General features: G+C 42.5%; 1 protein-coding gene across 1 annotated transcript in view; it reads right to left on the bottom strand.

Moving 5' to 3' along the window:
- Positions 1 to 2,602: 2,602 nt before the first annotated feature.
- LOC144754689 (protein-arginine deiminase type-2-like) overlaps positions 2,603 to 19,809 on the bottom strand; it is a 641,882-nt gene continuing 624,675 nt past the window's right edge. The window contains exon 16 of the mRNA XM_078642812.1: positions 2,603 to 4,656. Within this exon, the coding sequence (XP_078498938.1) occupies positions 4,423 to 4,656 (234 nt within the window). The 3' untranslated portion in view covers positions 2,603 to 4,422. The remainder of the gene's footprint in view (positions 4,657 to 19,809) is intronic.

The raw sequence follows: 19,809 nt of genomic DNA, 5'->3' as shown, positions 1-19,809 counted from the left end.
ATACCCGATAAGGACTACCAAATGAGAATATTGATCTATACAAGACTTTTGATGGGAATCCTTCACCAAGGGGGACTCACGTTACCTGTTGCTTCACTTTTTGGTGGTATGGTTTGTTGGATCTGCTGTGTTTGTTTCTCATGTACTGCTGACATGATTACAAAAGCATAGAATTACTTCTGGAGTTCTAAATAGACCCCTAAGTTTGTTGTTTAGTAACCAGTTAAACTTCACAGGACAGATCAATATCTTGACCGCCTCATGCTTTTTTTTTATTGAAGATCCTATGCAAGGTCCTGCCTTTCATTCCTCAGGATCTCAGAAAAACAGAAATAGGTGCGCAAATCTTTTCTAAAATAGACTACGGTAACTCATTGTTTTTGGGTATTGACAAGGACCAGGTAGGTAATCTACAGTCATTGCAGAATGCTGCAGCACGAGTGCTACCTAACATCCCTAAATATCACTCCATCTCTGGTTACATTAGGCAGTTCCATTGGTTTACGATTCAACAACGTGTCGAATTTAAAGCCGCCCTCTGGTACATAAGTCGCTGTACGGTTGGGGAGCTTTGGACATGTAGAAGCTATTTCTCTGGTACTCCCCATGATGGAATCTTAGATCAGCCAACAAAGGGCTAGTTCAGGTCCCTAAAATCCAAAAAGCCAGATGGGGAGGGAAAATCCTATCATACCGGGCAGCCAAACTCTGGAACGGGCTGCCGACCACTATTAGGCTACAGCCTAATAGGCTTCAGTTTAGGAAAACAGTCAAGACTTGGCTTTTTCCTCCCCAAATAATTCTGTTACTGTGCCTGGACAATGTATGACACGTCACTCTCAGCGCCACTTCTGCATTTGTGCGCTCTACAAAGACGTTACTTACTTACTTACTTACTTTTGTGTTCTAAATCCAGTGGGCTCCCTGCCACCCCTTCCCCTCCCGTCAGCTCAGCGCAGGGAAGGGGGTTCACAGGAAGCTAGCAGGCATCCTCACTGCTTTAATACTGCACCCCCCTCCAAGCATCGAGGAGCCCTCCCTGCCCCTATCTGTTTTTGCTATCTAACAACATTAACGCATACGTACGAGCCTGCCACTAACTAGTGGCATAAGGTAAAATGACACCCCTGCCCCTGCAGAATGTGAAGAGGGGCCTGCGTCATATCTCAGAGATATTTATTGCCCTAGAACAGAATTTCCCCTGCCCCCTGAAGGATTGCTGGGCCTCGGAAGAATTTGGTGCCTTCTGTTATGCCCCTGCAACTAACCCGTTAAAAGCCTATGAGTGATTAAATCACTACACATTTCAGGCACAGGATGTCTGCCTCAAAAACAACTAGGTCGTTTAGAAGATGTACATACATTTGCCAAAAAATGGCAACAGCTAATATATAATGATGCACTAAACCACCAATACCTCTCTTAGTTATATATTTGCTTAAAAAAGTTGTAAACACTTTATCGAGAAGAACAAAATTTTATTTTATTTCACCCGCACCCTTCCAATATCACTGCTCTGTGCGCGCATCCTTCAAATGATGACCGCAAGCCAAAAGCAGGACAATACCTTCTGTGGGAAGCAGGTCGCCAGCCCACTCATCAGCGGCTTGGCCCCTAATGAAATCAGTACTTGGAGTTAAATGGCACCCGCAGGGCGGCTTGAACGCACAGGCCGTCCTCAAGCAGATTTCACAACGAGGGGGCGGCTTTTCCGTATCTTCAGCACAGCAGTCTCAGGTTGCTGGGAGCACGGCTCACAGCCACCATGTAATCCATCACAGGCGCCGGTCTATGGTGAGCACACCTTTTGGTAAAAGGACTGGGGGCCACTCAAAAAAGCTGGGTTGCAGACGTGCTCTTTAAAGTTGTTTACAAGTTGCCACATTGCTGATCTATTGCTGATCTAACCCCAAAAAAGGAACATTCTAAAGAAAGCCTACAAAACATCGTACAGAAGATTCACAAAACCTGCGGCAAGCTTCACAAAACTTGCAGGCTGTAAATAAAAAAAGAGTCCCTAAACACAAAAGGAAAAAGCCTTCAGAGAAAGGATACCCGTAATAGGCCAATACTCCAGGGGAAGAGCAAGACACAAGAAAGTGGAACAAATAAGGACAATAAACCATAGAAAAGCAAGCTTTTAGGAACGACATTTCAACAAATCAGCTGCACGGAGCAGAATGAAAGTCCACATACTGAACACAGCATGTCTCAACAAGACAGCGCACACACTGCCTAGGCAAGACCTAAAAGCTGTTGTTTTAATATACAGTCTAATGTACTTTAATAAAACACAAGAGTTGAAGAAATAACCAATTTTCATTCGAAATGGCCTTTAACACATTTTACTTGACATCTGCTGTATGATTTACAAGGTGAATGAATCCGTTGATGGCTCTGAGAGCGTGCTTGTGTAAAGCAGAATCCAAAAGCACAAAACAGGTCTCTCAAAAGTATAACGCAATAACATTTGCAAGTGATTATATCAGCAGCATGGTTTCGAGTCATAGTAAGACGTGGTGAAAGCTAATAAAGAGACCTAAGAAGGACAATCTGATTATACATTTAGAAAACAACACAAGCAGAAACATGAAACCACGCCTTGGATTACAAGCCTTTTTATTCCCAATTCATTGTGGAAACTGCATCTGAGTCACCACATTTATGGCACATATAGGTACAGTACAGGTACAGTAATATATCCACAGTTACCGCTTTTTGAGCATGCACCTCGCTCCTTCATCTGCCCTTTATTATGGCATTGTAATCCTTTACAATGCCGAAACTTACTTTTTTTTGCTGATGGACTATTGAGGATGGTTCGTAATCTTAATGCCCTAGGGATGCCACCTTCAGCAGACTTTATTTCCAAGGATGGAATGCATCAACACCTGCTCATCGCAAAAATAAAATCCAATAAACCTACCTCTTCACTCCAACACCTCTAGAAGATGCAATTAACTGCACAGAAAAATAAGCTGGTGCTCTCTGGGATCAGCAAGCATGGACTAGGTCTCACGTGCATGAAAGAAACACTTGTGTATTTTTCTTGTTTGAAAGGGATATCAGAGGCATATTTTAAATACCCACATGTGTACATTTGCCAAAACATACTAAAATAAAAAGCAAAAAGAATTCGCACTAATTTTAAACACAAAGCAGCTAGTAAAGTGAAGTAGAAAAATTTGATTTACGTTTTGCAATAATAACCTTTATGAAATCTTGAGACATTACCACAGACATTCGAGGCCTGTTTGGTATCGAAGTCACCTTTCCCCCCTGTGCGTATAAGCATTGATTAATACTCAGTTATTTCAAAAAGATGTCTCTATTTTTTATTATATATCTTGTACAGCACAAACGTGAAGCTATATTCTATCTCTAGAATCTAAGTTTACCGGCAGTTGTCTTTATAAATATTCACTGCTTCTCAGTTAGGGGGATTCAATTCTCCCTATTAAACACAGTCAACGAAAGTCTCAAAAATGCATTATATAATTCAGTAACAATTACAACAAAACACTGGTATCGAATACAATGCTATTGTCTTAAATCAAATGGTACATGCAACGTTCAACTCTTTGGTATGTTATGATTCGAGTGACACCCCCTGGAATATCTGCGTATGGTACATTCATATCAGGGTTTCTGAACGATGCAAAAGGTTATATATTTATGGTATTGGGTTGGCAAAACCTCATCTAAGTAAGAAAGGTAGGAGATGTAAAGTTTGAACATACATTACATTTCCATGACATAGTTCCATATGCAGCACTGTGAGCTTGGACAATACTTTACCTTACTTACTACTACCCCTTGTTTGTTCCGAACATTCGAAAGCACTTAAAACAGAGTTTATCCTTCGAAGGCCTCACATAAGGCAGCATTTTCACATGTCCTACACTTCCCAGGGATGGAAATGGATTACTTATAAAGTAATTAAAGATACGGTCACAGGGGATGAAAACACTAACGATTTTCCTTTGTACCATGATCTGTAAGGGACTCGCCCTCCACACGTTCGCACACATTGCTTTATATAAGGATATAAGGATATTTGGCCACAAGAGTTGAAAACTACGTATTAGCAGGGTACATTGGGGCACTTAAAGCTGGCTAAAGTGAAGTGAATTTTGCTGATCCTTTTGCGTGCACCATTATAAAAAGTTAACAAAACTCTATTTCTGAAAGTATATATTAATAACCAAATCACAACATAGAAAGCATTTGCCCCTGGGGAAGTACACAACGTTGAGATATCAGGTATGCACAGTTCATCTTTCCAAGGGACTCCTGTACTTAGGACTGGAGGAATGGGGTTTTCCTGGACAAGAGGAATATTCTTCAGAATTTGAAACGAGTAAAAGGAAGTTGTGCTGACTGTCTGTCCAATACTGAGCTCAAACTGCCATGTTCAACAATTTACGGTATCATGTTCCACCACTTGAAGGTGAAAAACTTCCGACGGACATTGGTACCGCAGTGCACCTCTCCCAGCTTCTGGTGGTAGGACACAATGTCGTCAATGAAAGTGCAGTTCAGCTCTAGGGGCAGTAGCATGGAGCGAATCTTTTGTTCCAGGCAGCAAGTTTCCTTGATGAGAGGCCCGTAGGGTTTTGGGATACCAAGTTCGTTCCGCAAAACAATCATGTTTACCTGTATGACAAGATTGCAGAGGTCAGAGATATCCAGTACAAGTAACATGTGATAAAGGAGAGAAAGAAAGAGGGTGAACCAGGATTTGATAGGAGAAGAGGAGTTAGAAGACAAGAATTTAAAATAGAATGGAACAGAAAGTGCGAGTAAATAGATAATAAGGTGAGGGAGGGAATGGTGGGGAGATGAAAGAAATGGAGAACACTTTAGAGAAAGGTATTCATTAGAAAGGAATAAAGATGGAAGGAAATGATAGAAAGTAGCAAAACAGAAGTGTTAAAGAGCAAGTTACTTACTTTCGGTAATGCCTATCTGGTAGAGACTCTAGCTATTCACAGATACCTTAGCTTAGAATATTCCCCAGGCGTCAGACTGTATCCTGAAAATCTTGAGGAGTACCTCTGTGCTCCGATAGTTGGCATTGCTCGGCTCCGCATTGGCATTGTCTGCATAAGTAGTGACGTGTGCGTTGCTCCACACCATTGCGCTGTCAACAGTCTAGTTTTGTGACATTTCCATGCCAGAAGCACAGCGCCACAACAGAATGCTGATGGACCAGTGTGCCGGCACTAAGGACCTACAAGGTACACCATATGGAGAGAAATCCGTTCTCAGAGCAGGGAGGATCAGAGAGTTGGTAAGGAATCTGCGGCTAGGTAGTCTCTACCAAATAAGGCAGGAGTCTCCAACCTTTTCTGTAGTGAGAGCTACTTCTGCTCAGTGAATATTATTGTTACCAGAAGCCCTCACACCCAGCTTAATTGTCTTTAAGACTAATGTCCATAGAACAAGATACTGTGGTTTAAAAAAAAAAACCTTACTAGCAGCACTATTACAGGGCTGCCATGTGTGTCATTGACAGTGTGGTCTTTGGGGATGAATGAACCCTGTCTCCCTTGGAACCTGGGTGTGTAATGAGAAAGCTACAACTGGTTCCATTGGGTAAGCACCACAAGGTGCTTGTTTAGAACCAAAGCATTTCTTTAAAATGTTTGTAGATACATCAATCGAATATCTAACCAACAAGGGTTGTCCCTTGTCCACTTTTGTACTGAAGAAGACCCTATTTGATGTATTTACAAACACATATCCACAGGGTTGAAAAGTCGACGTGAAACTATTTCATTTCCAGGCTCGCTATAGCTAGTAATTTTGAAAATAGTGTAAGCTAGAGTGAGAGACCGGAAAAGAGAATTGATGTTATTGTTTTGCTTATGTTAGAATTTGAAAGGTCACTCACTTCACTTTGTCATCACAGTCACCCATTGAATTGACTGCATATTTGTTAGTGTGTTCTTTGGTAAAACAGCCCGTATTCATTTTCTGTGTTAAGTGGTTGCAAAGTTTGTCTGAAAGACTGAAAAAGCAATAAAAGTAACACATTTATATATTTTTGCTAACTTGTTGTAGGTGTGGTACATTCATGATTGCTTAGTATAATTCAATAGAGATTTTGAAGAAATGCTTTGGTACTAAACTAGCACCTCATGGTGCTTACCCAACGGAAACAGTTGTATGTACTTGCGGCACAGGAAATACCTTTCACCATATATGGCGCCATTACATGTACAACATAAACATGAGCATTATTTTAAATGGTAGAAATTTCATGTGCAGAAAAATGATCTTCAAAAATGTACAAAATATGGAACATTGTTCTGCACTTTAAATTCCTCCCCTTTAAAAAGTGGCTGTATTTTTCAGTTCGACATATGTCACAATGTCTACTGGCCATTAGAAGCAAGAGACCTTCTGTTTGCAAATGGAACACTGTGAAATGGGACAAAATTTAAATGAAGAGTTAATTTAATCATTAAGGTAACTATTCATTTTAAATTTCTCCAATTTAAAATCATTCAGAAAGGTCATTTTGATCTCACACTCCAATACTTAGCTGACAAGGAGTTATATTTAAAAGGTAAATACCTCAGTGCATTGTTTCTTCACTTCTGTGCCCCAGCCACAGCCTGGGTAAATGTGACTGAGCACTGCTCATTATCAGGCCCTGCTATCTGCAACCTGGTGATAATAATGTAAAATAAACACAGGCTTGTCTTAAGTTATAAAGGAAAATGTGAAACTGTGCTTACTTAAAAATGAACTCAAGTTTGCGAGCTACTCTGAAGGTGTCTGTAGTGCTACTAGTAGCTCATGATCGACTGGTTGGAAGCACCTGAAATAAGGCATTCCCAAAGGTAGGTAACTTGTCCATTTTATAGAGACTTCTAACCGCAGATTCTTTATCTTAGACTAGATAGCAAAGCAATACCTCTCAGGAGATGGGTCTGCAATCAGATTTAAACCAGGAAATGCTGGATTACAGAAAGGACAAAATAACTGTCACAAAAGACCTGACTGGCAAGGTAGTAGTGCTTGGTAAACATGTGAAGAGACACCCACGTCGCAGCCTGACATATGGGAGCTGGACTGATGGAGAGGAATTTCATGCATGGAGATTGACCATCAGTAATTGACAGTTCTGACCTTCTTGTAGAAGTCTGCGATGCCATTCTGGCAGCCAGGCACCCCTCAATCAAGATAGTAAATGCCTACCTTTGAGCAAAATGTGTATCTTGGTGCACCACTATCAGCTTTTTTTGCGGTTGCTGGATCAGCCCTCTCTGTGCAAGTCACCTGTTTTGACCCTTTTCCTCAAAGGTCTCCAACACATGGCTCCCCTAAACCCTTCAACCCTAATGGGACCCGCAATCGGTTCTGACATTTTTGATGTGCTCACCATTAAAACCTATGAATAGCAGCCGTCAGTATCGTTTGACCATCAAAACTTTCTTTCTCATGGCCATTACATCAGGGAGGATGGTTCGCAAACTAAAGGCATTCTCTGTGCACCCTCCTTACATGACTGTTTTCCTATATAAACTGGTTCTAAGAACACATACATCTTTCCTATCGAAACTGATGGCACCCTTTCATGTAGGCCAGACCATCACACTGCCAACCTTCTTTGCTCGCCTCACCCTTCCAAAGAGGAGAGACTCCATCGCCTAGATCCAAAAAGATTGTTGTTGCTCTACATAGATCATGCCAAAGAGTTCTGGATAGAGGATCAACTCTTCATTGGGTGAGTCGGGGGAAGAAAGGAAAATGACCAAATCAAGATGGATGTGTTCTGCATTAAAATCGGCTACACACTGGTTAAGAAGCACCCCCATGAGGGCTTGCATGCTCATTACACCAGAGCCAAGACTGTAATCACTGGGTTAGCTCACAGAGTTCCTCTCCTCTACATCTGTCAGGCTGTGACGTGGGTGTCTCTTCACACATTTACCAAGCACTACTGCCTGAACAGTCAGGTTCGTTGTGATGGTTACTTTGTCCTTTCAGTCCTCCAGCACTTCCTGGTTTAAATCTGTTTGCAGACCCATCTCTGGAGAGGTATTGCTTGGGTATCTATTCTATGGCAAGGAATCTATGGCTAGAAGTCTCTATCAGATGAACAAGTTACTTACCTTCTGTAATGCCTTATTTGGTAGAGGCTATCTAGCCACAGATTCCTTTCCAACTATTCGATCCTTCCCATTCTGCGAATGGATTTCTCAGCATAGGGTGAACCTTGTAGATCCTTAGGGGGTGATTATGATGGTGGGTCGATCGCCACCGCCCGGCCGGCGGTGGCGAACCACCCGCCATCACAACCACATTTACCCCCGCCATATTACCATGGCGGGCGGTACCGCGGTGGACGGAAACTCTGGAAGGGCTGTTGGGAATTTCTTTGGGGGCCTGGTGCAGGCCCCATGGGGGGTGGGGGGCTGCACTTGGGGGTACCTATGGTACCCCCCCTACATTGCCATGATCAAGGTGCCTGTCACATTGTGCATGGCAATGCACAACATGCCTCTTTGGCATTGCGACGGGTGCTGTTTACAGCAGCATCCGCCGCAATGATCAAGATGATAAAGATGCAGGTCCATCAGCATTCAGTTGTCGCTCCATGCTTCTGGAGTGGAAATGTCACAAAAAGAAACTGTTGTCAGCGTGCTGGTATGGTGCCTAGCTAGGCACCACACACATCACTACTTATGCAGACGACACAGACACAGAGCTGAACGATGCCACCTACTGGAGGGCAGAGGTGCTCCTCAAGATTTTCCAGATCCTGTCTGACGCCTGGGGAATATTCTAAGGTAGAAAATCTGCAACCAGAAGTCTTTATTAGAATAGCAGGTTTTAGTGATTTCAATACAGACAATACATCATTAAAAAGCTATCTCTTCTCTCCCTTTACTAGATTAAAACATAAGAATGACTGCTTACAGAGTTTGTACTCTTATATTAGCCTGTCATCTGGCAGACCTGTTCAGGTATCTAGTCAATCTTTACTTTAAAGACACATTCTTAGTACTGTTGCATAGTGACGTTTAAACATCCTACTCAAATCACACCAAGGGGTATATTTACAAGGAAGTGCCGGAGCGCGGCGTTAGCCTTCTTGGCTTAACGACGTCCTACGCCACTTTGGAAACGTAGGGCTGCACTATATTTACAATGATATGGTGCAGCCCTGCGTTTCCCCCTGCACTGGTGCTAATTACAGCTGCGTAGCACCAACGCAGGCACTCTTGCACCATAGTGCAAGGGTGCCTGCATTGTGGGAATTATTGTTTATATGCAGGAAGGCGTCACTTCCTGCACATACACAATCTTTACTGGCAATTTGCTCCTTTTATGTGTGTGGAATGCAGCACACATAGAGCAAAATACGAGGAGAAATAAAAGTATTTCTCAGCCTTGAGCCATTCGAACGCCACCCTTTTAATGGTGTTAGTTTTTAGCTCTGCCTCAGATTTACCATTTCTTGTACATCTGGGGCAGTGTCAAAAAGTAATGGGTGGTGCATGGTTACGGCGACAGCAACATCCATTGGACGCCCCTTTGAAGCAGAAAACTGCATTAAAGGGTACGATATTTACATGGCGGCATTAAGCGGCGCAAAGTGGCTTAGCTTCTCCTTGTAAATATGGAGAAGGATATTACACCACCGGAGCATCGTAAACAAGTAGTCACCTCATCTCTGAGGCACCACAGGTCGCATTTTCAAAGTGCATCAAGAGTATACATATATAGATGAGAAGGGTGGTCTATATAGGAATCTATGACCTACATCAACACTGGAGAACTGCACTTACAGGTAAAGTAACTTTTTTTTCTCCAGCATTGGATCATTCATAGAGTCACATGCTTGAATTAAGACTAATAAAGCAATACCAAGCAATAAAAACTATAATTCAGAATGAGGTGCACAATAGGCAAAGAAGTTGCGCAAAGCACTTGCTGCCCATCTGAAGGCTCTACTCTGAATTGTACATTAAATCAGTAATGCTTGGGCAATTGGTGTCTCAATCTCCAGTTCAAAGGCCTTCGGTTATCCTTCAAATAAATGTTGGTGAAAATCTCAGTCATTGCTGACATCCCTCTGATGATGGGAGCTCTGAACTCCCTGGGATCATGTCAGACAACCTTAGTGTGAGCTGTAGTGAAGCAGGAAGTAATACATATTGATAAACCCTGCTTTGATCGTTTTAACTGTGTTTGCTTGATCAAAAGCCATAAAGAGCTGGTGAGTTTGGTGGAAGTATGTTGATTTAGTCAGGTAAAACGGCAAAAGTCTTTTAATGTCTAAAGACCTTCAATTGGTTATGGGAAGAATGTAGATAGGACAACATGGTGCTTAGAAGGAAACTGAGGAATGAATCTTGGATAAGTCCTGTCAAAAACCTTGTCCCTATAGAAATGTAATCAAGGTTCTCAAATTAAAACGGCTTAAAGTTTTTTTTAGACCTGACATTGATAGGTGACTTAGCTAGGTGAATAAAATATGGCACAATTGATGTGGATACATTGATAGTGGGTAAAGGTTCATGGACTGTACCCATATTGAGACTTATTTCTACTTCTTGAAGTACATTCGCAAAGTGGATGGCGTCCTGTTTGTAGGTCTCCAATATATCAAAGGAGCCAAAATCTAGGAGGCTTATATACAGTTTGTAAATTAGCCAGGCACACCTTGGGGTCCTCCTCAGTTTGGATTGTATAAATAGGTATAGACGTACTATGGTATATGTAAGGCAAACGTACAAGGGCATAGGTAGGGATGTGGATACTAACTTTATGCATCACTAGATTTATCAGGGTATAGAAAGGTGTGGAGGTACTATGAAAGAGGTAGGAGAAGAGATACAAGGGTACAGGTTGGGGCTGGAGTTCTGGAGAATAAGTAGAGTAAGAACTATTTGCGAACAGGCAAGTGGAGAACTGGGAAAAAGGTATTCAAAGGCAAGGTGGGAGAAGTGACTTAAGTAGGAGAAGAAGCATGCAATGAAGCAGAGAGAAAAGATGGGAAGTGTGTGCCCCCTACAAACAATGAAAGGATTGGAGGAGCACTCCACTTATCCTGTTTATACGAAAAAAATGGTGCTACAGCACTATCCTTGCTGTCAGCCCAAATGAGAATCATGAAAAAATGTTGAACAACTTGTAACAGTTTTTCCCCCTACAAACAAGACATAGAGAGAATAGACATAGTAAAAACAAAAATGTTTACTTACCTGAATAGCCCAGTAACAAGACTGCTTCTGGAATATTCTCAAATAGCTCATAGGCACCAGCAGGGATGCTGACTCTGAGTTGATGTCGGGGTTGGCACCGTAATGACATCGGAGGTACAAATCATCATGACATCAGTTCTGCTTTGTTTCTTTGCATCTTATGAGAGGTATAGAGATGAATCACATCAGTATATAAGTGAAGTGCAACAAGTAGTCATCTTATTAAGTGATTGGAAGAGTGTTTTCGGAATGGGCAAGACGGAGGGTCGGAAAGGAATCTACAGGTAGGAAAGAGTATACACTAGAAAGGTCGTTACTAAGAGTAAGTAACTTTTTCTTCTGATAGATACTTCTACCTGCAGATTCCTCCCCTTTGAATAGATTCCCAATCAATAATACCCTAGCAGGAGGGTCTGAAGAAAATTATATGAGGAAGTTCAGCAGGACAGAACAACCAAAGCAATGTTTGGCAAAGGTGTGGAGGAAAGGCCATGTTGATGCTATGAAAATGTCTGTTACCTGCACTCCACTGGCTAAAGCCAGTGGATACAACTTTGCTCTGGTAAAGTGTGCTCAAATTCCCTCAGGTGGTCTAGGAGACATAGAAACGAAAGGCTGAGAAGGCTGCCAAAGTTTGACATTTAATGTTGACAGTGGCTACTGCGCAGCTCTGTTGGAGTAAGGGTAATGTATATCCCTAGTATATGTGCAAGGCGCCTTAAAAGAGTCTTCGCTATTGTCAATCCACCAGGATACAAACTTGTTCTGTGTACCTGAATAGACCAACTTAGTCAAGGGGTGATGAACTGAAATATTCTCACCAACCACCTTTGTGAAAGTGAAGGCTGTTGGCCGGATGTTCAAAAAGCTGGTTAAATGGTTAGCAACTATTCACAGTCCCTGTTGCTGTGCTCATGACCAGGGTCCCAGTGCTTTTGGACCAACCGGATGAGATCCTTAAACATCTTGTATGGTGATGTACCACAACATGGTGGTATTGCTGGCCAGGATTTGGACAGACTAACCACAAAGGGATTGGAGGAAGGCCTTGAGAGCTAGCCAAATCATTTGTAGTTCTAGCAGATTGATATGTAATATCTGCTTTTCTGGTGACCAGAGTCCTCTAATGTCCATATCTTGCAGTTATGCATTCCACCCAAAGGTGTATGAGTCCACTTCAGTCACTGTCGCGAGGGGTGGGTGAGAGGACCTACCTCGCAAGACGTTGTCCTCTCTCCCATTAACCTAATTCCACTGCAGTGTCCCTAGAGATCACTATAGAGTTTGCTATATCTCCTTGATGTTGGGACCAATGCATGCACAGGCACCGCCGGGGGCCCCTCATGGGGCAGCATGCATAAGTGAACCAGGAGGGTGTAGGAGCCCAACAGACAGAGCAGTAGTGGGACCATCAGGACTGGGATCTGAGCTCATGTCCAAAATATTGGAATCATGTTCCGAATGTCTCGACTCCTCTGGAAAGCTCTGGGTTGTATGCAGTACTTCACCTTTGAACAGGAGACACTGGAAGGGCTCCAGGAAAGACTTGGGCATTGATCCCAAATCGAACAACAGGGATGTTTCTATTTGCAGGTGATGCAACACCATCTGCAGTGAACCAGCTATAAGGAGCCAGTTATCCAGGTACAGGAATACAGCAACCCCTAACCTGTTGGGAAGAGCTATCATCACTGACATGTCCTTGGTGAACACTCTTGGTGCTGATGTCAATCAAAAAAGAAGGTTAGGTAACAACAAGAGAGTGAGGGATAGTTGCAAAGGAACACTCTTGGTCCCCCAGTCACAATAGTATAAACAACAAAAGAGTGTAACTTCTCAGAAGAAAGAGAGAGCGAGCATGAAGAATCTTTTAGATTCTTTTAGAAGGCCCTCACTCACCAACCTGGTTGGTGACATGCTTCATCATCGGGTCAGGGCGGGCCTTAGCATGCCCATACCGCCGAGGTTTAGTCCACTCTTCTTTTGGTCCTGATGAATGCCTGGTAAATTTTACCACCTGGGCAGAACCATGTCGATCCCACTTAATGGGAAATAGTTGAACAATTTATTCAGCTCTCGTTGCCACACTTAGTTTTTAGCGTGTGTGATTGCCCATTTAATAAATCTTGTTTTTGGACACAATTCAGGCATTTTTAAAACACGTTACTACACCAGCACTTATCACCACAAAAATTCCAGCTCCGCAGTAACTCTGGCGTTGCAGCACACCGGGGAGGTACTCGACCTCTCCCGGTGGGGCTCGATGATGAAGCATGTCAACAACCAGGTTGGTGAGTGAGGGCCTTCTAAAAGAATCTAAAAGATTCTTCATGCTCGCTCTCTCTTTCTTCTGAGAAGCTACACTCTTTTGTTGTTTATACAATCAAAAAAGAAGAACAGCAAATTGGTCCTGTGTGAAACCCTCTACAAATCGCATGTTCTTCTTGGGCAATCACTCGATCAATATGTGAAAATACACGGCCCATAGATTGAGAGACACATCAAGCCTTCTCCATCCATCGCAAGCAAACTCTAAACCAGGGACAGCATTCTGAACTTTTCCTTGTGCAAGTATCAGTTCAAGAACTTGAGGTCTGGGATCAGATAAATATCAGCGTCCATCTTGGGGACCAGGAAGTACTGTGAACATCACTCCTACCCAATTTTTCGCTGAGGTGTTAGAACTGGAATCCTTGGTTTTCCCCCCTAACCTTTTACCTTTAGACCTCCTGTTTTTATGACTTCGTTTTGCTAACCAGTGCCAAAGTGCTTGTGCTCTCTCCTTAAAACATGCTAGATTGGCCTATACTCAATGGCATATTTATTTCACTTGTACGTCCCTAGTAAAGTGGCACTACCTGTTCCCAGGACCTATAACTTAAATGCTACTAAGTGGGCCTGCAGCACTGATTGTGCCACATACTTAAGTAGCATATTAAACATGTCTCAGGCCTGCTATTTCAGCCTGTGTGTGTGCAGTTTTATACTGCCATTTCATTTGCCGGGCCCAAACCTTCCTTTTTAATACATATAAGTCACCCCTAGTGCAGGCCATGGACAGCTCCGAGGGCATGGTACAGTGTATTTAAAACATTGGAAATTTACTTTTAAGCTTTACATGTCCTGGTAGTGGAAAAGTCTTAAATTAGTTTTTCACTACTGCAAGGCCTACTTCTTCCACAGGATAACATTGGAGTTACCTTGTTACATTTTATAAGTGTAATCTACAAATGGGAACAGGTACCCAGCGCATGACTGCTGTTCTTAGAATTGTAATGAAAAATCCTAACTTATGATGAAGTCAGATTTTAAATTACAGTTTTGAAAATGCCACTTATAGAAATGTGCAAAGTTGGTATTTTTCTGCCATAGCCATTTGGTGTCTGCGGCCTGTCTCTGGGTCACATGACTCGGTGTAGTTGACAGGAGGGCTTCGTGTATTCCTCTTAGACAACCACACACAATGGAGAGCTTATGTGTGACTGGATGGGCTATCAGTGGCAGGTTGGGAGGGTGGCGCTGGACTCGGGCCTACTTACACTTGAATGGGCTCTGTCCTCACTCCACACAAAGGGCTGCATAACTCCTGTAGTTAGTCTGGAGCCAGGGCCAGGAAGGCAGGGCACCTGTGCACTCGAAAGGCATGCCTCTTGAAGCTCCTACCCACTTCAACCGTACAACTGGGTTAAAATACTGGACCTCAGACACCAACTCTTCAGCACACTTCTGGACCTGTGGATACTCTGCCAGAAGGAAAGAATGATGTGCTGTTGAAAGGACTCTGCTGGAATGCTGCTCTGAAGAACTGATGCCCTGCTGTGCTGATATGCTGCCCACTTGCCTGGGTGAGAAGGACTAAACCTGCATGTCTGGAACCCAGAACCCCAGAGTGACTCCAAGGGCTAGGTGGCTGACCTCTTGATTTGGAGCCTCAGGAACAAAACTGGCCTCCAACAACCTTGCACCTGGAATATGCCTTCTGTCAGTCCACCTTGACAATTGGTGCCATCCCAGCTCTTTGGAAGTGGGCTTAAGGTGCTCTGCCGGCCTCTGTGGTTCCAGCGAATCCAACGCATCTCTGCTGCGTGGCCCTTCTTTTTTTTGGGGAGGGGGGGTAAAATGTGAATACTTGGGTCCATTAATCCTGCCAGCTAACGTTGACCCTGTAAATTCAGTCATCTTATCAAGACATTTGCAGGTTCCAGGGTAGGGCAACATTATTTTTAAGGGGGGGAGGCACTTTTGATTTCAAAAGGATTACATATATGAATGCAAGTTCTATTTATTCACAAAAAATCTTTGAACACCTAATATAAAAAAAAATTTAATTACAATTCAAAGAATATATGTGTATATATATATATATATATATATATATATATATATATATATATATACCAAAATAAAAAAATATATAAATTAAAAAAAGTAAAAAAGTAAATTACACCTAAAATATCAACTTAACTAACTCCCAAAAAATAACAAACTCATGAAATCATTATTTTTTTCGATTAATACATACAAAATACATACAATACATTGTAATACATACACAAATTAAAATAAACATATATACGTAATTAATTACGAATTAATACATTACAAAAGTATCAATTAATATAAAAAATATGTAATATTTAATACATTTCCAACCTATCCCCTATAAAAAAAGAACACAGCAATAATAAATACAGGTGTAATAAATATATAAAACCTAAGATACATATTAAACGAAATAAACAGTAGAACAATAACACAATAATTAATCAATTAAGTAACTTACATAATTATTAATTAGTTAACATTTAATTAGCAAAAAAATCACATTAAATTAAAATACATTTAATTTTATTTAACTTCATACATGATTCCCATACAGACCCAACAACCTGCAACTAAAATATAACTTACCATTACTAATATTAAAACTAAAATAACATTTGAAATTATAATTTTAAATTGAAAATATAAGAATTAAACAATTTGCATAATTAATAAAATATTAATATTTAATTAAAAATAATTAACAATAAACATTTGTTAAATTAGCTTTAAGTTTTTTTTATTCAAAATATTTCTATTTCAAATAACAATCCAACATCCCTCTCTGACACTATAGATTACTAATGACACCTTTAAAAAAAGTTACTAAATTGCAAACTATATTTTATAAAAATCACCACCAATACTAACACCTAAAATTAATATAATAAATAAAAGACATTAAACTAATTACAAAATTATTGGGCATATTAGCAAGAACCTTGTTAAAATTATCGCCGTTTTAGCGGCAGGAAACTGCTGCTAAAACGACAATAATGGGCTTGCTATATGCATATTAACAAGCCCATTATCGCCGTTTTAGCAGCAGTTTCCTGCCTCTAAAACAGCGATAAATTTAACGAGATTCTTGCTAAAATGCCCCTTTGTTTTTACAGCTATATTACTGAAAACATTAAAAACAATGATTTTCTTAAAAATAAATATTATTTAACTACAAAACGATATTCTTATTCTTGATAACGATATTCTATACAATAATATTTATCACAATATATATTTTTTCGATATTTATGTGCTCCAATATTTAAAACTCAATAGTTTGTCCAAAATATCTCTCAAGGCCAACAGGTCTGAGTGTCATCAATCAAGATTTCATGCACTGCATTTTGAGTGCCATCAATCAAGATTTCATGCACTGCATTTTGTCGTTTCGGCTTCAACTGTAGAAGTTCCAGTAAATGGCAGGTTTAAAATTCTCCCTTATATCTATAGATTGAAGCCGGGATTGTGTAGCTAGGATTACAAAGCACATGAGAGTATCCAGCAGTAAATAAATCTGCTGAGTCAGCTGCAGCACTTACAACTTGGTTGGAGACAATCAACATCTTTCATGACACCTTTGAAAAATCCTGTAGGTCTTCACAAGGTAGTTTCTCTTGGGAAAATTGGAATGTCCCCCAGAGGCATCTATGATAACACCTGAGTATAGCAGTACCACTCGTCATCTTGTTGGCAGTAGAGAAATTTCTGCTTACTGCATCTATTTTCTTACTCTCATTTTCACAAGTACTGTTGAGGAAGGAGAAGTGGGATGATGATTCCTCAGAACAGAAATGATTACAAAATCTTGAGGAGGATCTGCCCAATGGAACAAGAGATCAAGGTCAGGTGAACAATGTCAAGAGTATGCATGAGGAGGAGATCTAGAGTGACAAGTGGGTTTAGAATGCAGCGGCGGCCGTAACAGGTTAGCACTGTGGGGCGGGGCAGGGTGGGAAGGGAGAAGCCGACAGATGACAGAATGGGTATAAATAAATAATATCTATTCCAACCTTTGTCGGCTTTCACCCACCGCACCATTCCCCATCTGCCGCACCGCCCACCACGCTTATCTGTGCCGTGCCGCCCCTGTTAGAATGTAGTGTGGATCTTGATCAATAAGAAGATCTTGAATGGTGGGGATCCTGAATACGAATGAGGAGTACAGTGATGTCTTAATGGCCTTGAACAGTAATGTCTCCTCTAGTGAGGACTCCTAGAATGCCTCCTCAGAGTTCTTGATCTTCCTCTTCATGAGCTAGGATTCCTGACTGGGGATAAAGGAGCCTCAATAACCAGAGATGGGGTGGCAAAGTTGACTGGGGATGGAGCACAGGTTGAGAAGCCACAGCAGATGCAGGTAAGACAAGCTGAAGAGCCACAGAAGAGATAGGAAAAACTGACTCAGAGGGTGATTTAATAGGGGAGACCCTCTGCTACGAGGATGGAGATCAGTGACTTGAGGCAGATGACAGTGTTAACATTTGGCAAGTCTGCTCAGGACAGTGAATATGTCAAGTCAAATCAAGTCAAGTTTAAATTTGTATAGCGCACTACTCACCCAGTGGGTCTCAAGGCGCTTGAGGGAGGGAGTATTACTTATCAAATATCCAAGTTTTTAGTTGTTTTCTGAAAGTGAGGTGGTTCTGTGTGAGGCGGAGGTGGATGGGGAGGGAATTCCAGGTCTTGGCCGCTAAGTAGGAGAAGGATCTTTCTCCCATGGTGGATCTTTGGATGCGTGGAATGGCGGCTAGGGCTTGATTGGACGAGCGAAGTTGGCGGGTGGGGGTGTAGAAGGACAGGCGCGAGTTGAGGTATTCGGGTCCTAGGTCATAGAGGGCTTTGTGTGCGTGGGTGAGGAGGCGGAACGTTATTCTCTTGTTGATGGGGAGCCAGTGGAGGTCTTTTAGGTGACCGGGAATGTGAGCTTGGCGGGGGATGTCTAGGATGAGTCTGGCTGAGGTGTTTTGGATGCGTTGGAGTTTTTTCTGTAGTTTGGCTGTGGTTCCGGTGTAAAGGGTGTTTCCGTAGTCTAGTCGGCTTGAAGATTTTGTTGAGCATGCGTAGGATGTTGAAGCATGATGATGAGACGGCGTTGACTTGTCTGGTCATCGAGAGGGAGGAGTCCAGGATGAAGCCCAGGTTACGTGCGTGGTCCATTGGTATGGGTGCGGTTCCCAGGGCCGGTGGCCACCATGAGTCGTCCCAGGCGGAGGGGGATGACCCTAAGATGAGGACTTCCGTTTTGTCAGAGTTAAGTTTTAAACGGCTGTTCTTCATCCACTCGGCCACTTCTTTCATCCCTTCATGTAGGTTGGTTTTGGCGGTGTTTGGGTCTTTGGTGAGGGATAGGATCAGCTGAGTGTCGCCTGCGTAGGAGATAATGTTGAGGTTGTGTTGGCGCGCAATGGGTGCGAGGGGACTCATGTATACGTTGAAGAGGGTGGGACTGAGTGAAGATCCTTGGGGTACGCCGCAGATGACTTCGGTGGCCTCTGATTTAAAAGGGGGAAGGCGGACTCTCTGGGTTCTTCCGGCGAGGAACGAGGTTATCCATTCCAATGCTTTTCCTTGTATTCCGACGTTGCTGAGGCGTTGTATGAGGGTGTTATGACAGACCGTGTCGAAGGCTGCGGAGAGGTCGAGTAGGATGAGGGCAGCAGTTTCTCCGTTGTCCAGTAGAGTTCGAATGTCGTCTGTTGCTGCGATGAGGGCGGTCTCGGTGCTGTGTTTGGTTCGGAAGCCGGACTGTGAAGGGTCGAGGGATTTGTTGGATTGGAGGAAGGCGGCGAGTTGATTGTTGACGGCTTTCTCAATGACTTTGGCAGGGAATGGGAGGAGCGAAATGGGGCAGTAGTTCTTAAGTTCAGTGGGGTCTGCAGTAGGTTTCTTCAAGAGGGCGCTGAGTTCGGCGTGTTTCCAGCTTTCCGGGAAGGCGGCGGAGTTGAGGGAGCAGTTGATGACGTCTCGAAGATGGGGTGCGATAGTGGAGTCTGCTTTGTTGAAAATGTGGTGGGGACATGGGTCGGTTGGCGATCCTGAGTGGATGGTGTTCATCAGGCGGATGGTGTCTTCAGTGGTGATTGGGGTCCAGGCGAAAACGTTGTTGGAGGGGGGTTTTGGTTCGGAGGTAGGTGGGGTGGGCTGGTCTCCAAAGCTGTTATGTATGTCAGCGATTTTGTTGTGGAAGAACGAGGCTAGAGAGTCGCAGAGGTCTTGGGATGGAATGATGTTGTTGGTGCCGGCGGTGGGTTGGTAAACT

This window comes from Lissotriton helveticus, chromosome 5_1 (assembly GCF_964261635.1).
Source record: "Lissotriton helveticus chromosome 5_1, aLisHel1.1, whole genome shotgun sequence".
Lineage (NCBI taxonomy): Eukaryota > Metazoa > Chordata > Amphibia > Caudata > Salamandridae > Lissotriton > Lissotriton helveticus.
This window is presented reverse-complemented; position numbering and strand designations above follow the sequence as displayed.